This window comes from Apium graveolens, chromosome 9, assembly GCF_009905375.1.
Source record: "Apium graveolens cultivar Ventura chromosome 9, ASM990537v1, whole genome shotgun sequence".
Classification (NCBI taxonomy): Eukaryota; Viridiplantae; Streptophyta; class Magnoliopsida; order Apiales; family Apiaceae; genus Apium; species Apium graveolens.
In genome coordinates, this window is record NC_133655.1 from 53498756 (window position 1) to 53503110 (window position 4355).

Consider the following 4355-nt stretch of genomic DNA (forward strand, 5'->3'; position numbering starts at 1 on the left):
GGTACAAAAGAACACAATACGCCTGTTGTTTTTGATTAGCATAGACATCTAGCCAAAAATTACCATTCGCAAACCAATCACAAACCAAACCAATCGCAAACCAAAACTATCAAAACTGAAATTGACTAATCGCAAACCAAAACTGAAATACTAAAAGCTTTTTAGCTATATATCAAGCACCAAACAAGCACGGAAATGCAATAAAAGTTATATAATAACTTGCAAATCATCCAACAAAAGTTATAACAATCATTTAAACAAGTCAGACCGAATATCCACAATTCATGATAGTCTAATTACGCAAGTCATTTCCAGCAAATCGTGGTACTAGCGTGGTAGCAGACTACTTAAGCAGATTACAAGACCAACCAAACGAATGAACGACCAATTAGATGACAGTGTACTAATCAAACTAAATATTGTTCCCTGGTAACATGAAAACTAAACAAACTCTTGGACATATTGAAGAGTCTCGAATCGCACTTCATCAAGTTCCTCCCTTGTATAGCACTTTCGAGTCTTAGCTGCCCACTGTGAAATTTACAGAGTGCAAAAACAACTAATTAGCATACTATACTATAAATATAAATATGCCCTGATAAATGTACATTTATTCTAGGTGTTTGCAGATTGCGCTAAATGTACATTTATTACCTTGGTAATGAATTTCATTTCTTTATCTTCGAATATGTCTTTCATGTAACGCATGACAACGTACCCACACTCGTATTCACCCGGTTGTTTCTGGATCCCTAATCCAACAAAAAATTAACAATCAATCAATCCTAAAAAAGAAAGAATTTACAAAAAAAACCCTAATACAGTCAAATGTGCACAAATGAATACTTACGCTAAAGTTCTTAATCTTAGGGTTTTTGTTTACCAATCCTTTCTGAGCATTATACGATCTCACCGCTCTGTACAGATTAAACATGCAGTATACATAAATAAAAAATTCTAAAAAAAATAGACAGCAAACATATATAAAAAAAAGTTCAATTAACACTACCGCGTTAATGCTGCTTCCAATTTTGAAAAATTTGTCGGATGGGCCAAGGGGTTGAGAATGAAGATTTCCGATTCCCAAATCATAATCAAAATCCAGTGATAACTGTTTAATGTTAAATAAATCAACAAGAAATTATAAAATATAGAGATAGTTTATAATTTTTTATAATTTTGCAAACTCTAAAACTTACTTCTTATTATGAGACATGAGGAATATGCGAGAATCTCATGTATTCATCTGTTCGACAATATAAGCTTCAAAATCGTCATTGAGCTTAAAAGTGGCCGCTGGATCAAAAAATGCATACATGTCGGATAGTTTTCTCTTACGAACCTCGGTATACAAATACCTACAAATAAAAATAAAACATTCTCCATAATTTGTTCTCACGAAAAAATAAAATAAAATAATATTAATGAATTGAAAAGGAAAAATAAAAAGGAAAAAATACATACGCCATCTATGTGGATATTATGCCCTGACCAATCATTTTAAACTCCAACAAGGCCATAACATTCTCGTGCAATAAAAAAATGACCTTTTTGACTCCAAACACCTCAGCACCACACGGTATATATATCGAGTCTCCACTTTCTTTCAATATGACCATGGCATGTCTGTACAACAACATAAACCTTCGAGGAACATTGTCAGTAGGTTTCACACTCTTCATCTCAGCCGACAGTTTCTGATACGCATTGACAATCTTTGTTTTCCTTGGCTTCACTTCCTTCTTTTTCTACAAACAAATAAACAAATAAACAAGTATTCCATAAGCCTTAACAGTTTTTAGAAAATGCATTTATAATTCTCTGATTTTTAAGAAAATACCTTAGCAGTGGGGGGACTGAAGATGATCAAATTTTTAGGCCATGCTACAAGGGAGCCAACCGCTTGACGGACTATCTCTATTTCACCAGCTATTGGTACCGGAACTAAGGCGTCTTTCTTGATGGTTCCGTCTACCTGGACACGAGCATATCCGGGCTCAAGAGGCACTCCATGTACTAACGTAGACATTCCATCCCCGGAGAATACCATACCAAAAGCTACCTTGTTTTCAATTACATCCACTGCCAGCTCGCACTTTCGCGGATCCTAAATTACATTTATAAGCATTGTCAAATAATAAGTCTGGAAACAATTGCAAAAATATTGAGAGATATACGTACAATATTTTTTTACCTTTTTCCCAGGAGGAGGGTCAAAATGATTAATGTCCGCACGGTCATCACCATTACCATTATTGTTTTCAACCATCAATTCACGTACAGCAGTAAGACCACACTTTTGCTTCATTTCAGCAACTCCTTCTTTTTCTTCTACTCGACAACTTGCCTTATCAGACAACATCGGCGAGTGGAGTTTGGCTGCACTAGCCATTTCCTTCATCGCATTCTTCAGCTCAGTAATCTGTAACATAAGATCCTCATTTCTTTTCTCAAAGTCATTCTTTGTTTGTTCAAACTCTGCTTTGCTCACTCTGCTCTTCTTGTCTTTCCCTTTCGGTAAATTAAAGTACGTCGATGGATTTACAAAGCTTCCAACTCCTCGAACTCTACCAGAATGTTCAGGAGTTTCCAGTGCTACAGAAAGCACATCCTCGCTTCCAGACGGTACAAACTCACCCTTGTGTTTCTTTTCAAGTAGTTCATCCTATTAAAATTAAACAAATTAAACAGGAGTGCAATTAAAACTAAATTTAAAAATGCAATTAAATTGGAAATATGTACAATTAAAATTAAAGCAAGTAAATTAAAAAGCAGTGCAAGTAAATTAAAAAGAAGTGCAATTAAAATTAAAAAGAAGTGCACATAAAATTAAAAAGAAGTGCAATTAAAATTAAAACTGCAACTAAATCTTTAAATACAATTAAATTGAAAAAAATTGCAATTAAAAATGCAATTAAATTGAAAGGTAGTACAATTAAATTTAAAACTGCATTGAATTTAAAAATGCAATTAAATTGAAAAACGGTGCAACTAAAATTAAAAGAAGTTCAATTAAATCTGGAACTTACAATTTTTTCAAATGTCTTAGCCAAATTTTCATCAATAACTCCGTCTGGTGGCGTACGAGCTTTTTTCCAGAATTGCTCGATCAGGTAATTCTTCAGGGGCGAGCCACCCTGCTTTGATCTGTAAAAAATGAAGAAATAAAAATGTTTAAAAAAATAAATGCAATACTATATTAAATTTCAGAGATAGCAAGAAACCCGTACTTCATCTTCCTCCAAACCAATATATCCTTTCCTTGAGGTTCTGTGTGGATATTTTTGCTCGCTAACTCGCTCGCTTTGCACTTTACTAATCTCCTGCACACAAGATATATTAAATTCAACACTAATTCAAATATACCATGATAAATGTGAAAGATATAAATATGAAAGATATACCTCCCAGCTTTTACCGGTCCTCACAGTCACAAATCTTCTCCAACAGTCCTTGCCAACATACGCATATTTTGGAGGGGGCTTGCTTAGCTTCTTCTTCTTTCCAATATACGGCTTCACAAATTTTCCGGTTAATTCATACTTGAATTGTCTCCACTTCGTACCCGCTGACTTTAAGACCAACCCCTCACTTTCCAGAGCTACTTTGAAAGTATCCTGAGAGGAAAAAATAACCATGTACAAGGTAAAAACTCATATACTAAACAAGTTACAATATTTAGGTAAAATAAACATGATTTATTTTACATGCACATCACTCCATATCTTCGCTTTTAACTCCTCATCCACTGTTAGCCAATTTTCAAGATCAATTGGCACCATCGTCCTCGCCAGCATGCCAATATAAGACTGCAAGGTGTGCCTTGTGTTACCAATGGGAATTCTGATTCTGTTGTATCTGATTTTGAACTTTTGCCCTTGAGCTTTCTTCGTCACGACCTTGTGCATAGCACAAACACCACGTGCTGCTCCAGTTTTTCTTTTCCTAGATTTCTATACTTGTAACCGTCTCTTGTGGAACATCAGAGTCTGCCTTTTTTCCATCTTCTCCAGGGTCATCTGTAGGCTGTGCGGCATCCAGTTGCTTTTCTGGTGTCAATTGCTTCACATCAGTTTGCTTTTCAGGTGTCAATTGCTTGACTTCCAGTTGTTTTTCTTCATTTTTCTCACCGCCCTCCTCTGTCACCGTTTTTTTAGATATCAGTGTTCTGGGTTGCTTCTTCCCCATTCCTGTGCTTGCAATTCCTGAAATACATGGTGTACATAATTAGCTATATATAATAATCAACAGTGGGAATAAGCGTTCTAAATGCATTATAGTAAAACATAAATAAATAAATAAAATAAAAAGCAGACAATTATATAGAAATAACGCGAATGTAATAAATGTAAAAT

At 34.8% G+C, this 4355-nt stretch overlaps 1 protein-coding gene across 1 annotated transcript; it reads right to left on the reverse strand.

Annotated features, from left to right (window-relative positions):
• Positions 1-274: 274 nt before the first annotated feature.
• Positions 275-3319, reverse strand: LOC141687313 (uncharacterized). Its single transcript, XM_074492548.1, has 10 exons — positions 3231-3319; positions 3030-3147; positions 2195-2665; positions 1841-2107; positions 1465-1748; positions 1200-1358; positions 1010-1111; positions 851-917; positions 655-752; positions 275-531 (listed from the first exon to the last, which is right to left on the reverse strand). The coding sequence occupies exons 1-5, from the start codon at positions 3233-3235 to the stop codon at positions 1470-1472; spliced, it is 1140 nt and encodes a 379-aa protein (XP_074348649.1). The 5' UTR covers positions 3236-3319; the 3' UTR covers positions 275-531; positions 655-752; positions 851-917; positions 1010-1111; positions 1200-1358; positions 1465-1469.
• Positions 3320-4355: the final 1036 nt, after the last annotated feature.

Coding starts and splice junctions, on each gene's coding strand:
- LOC141687313 (XM_074492548.1), bottom strand. Junction 2,108..2,194: donor ACCCTCCTCCTGGGAAAAAG/GTAAAAAAATAT, acceptor AATGTAATTTAG/GATCCGCGAAAGTGCGAGCT. Junction 1,749..1,840: donor TCAGTCCCCCCACTGCTAAG/GTATTTTCTTAA, acceptor ATTTGTTTGTAG/AAAAAGAAGGAAGTGAAGCC.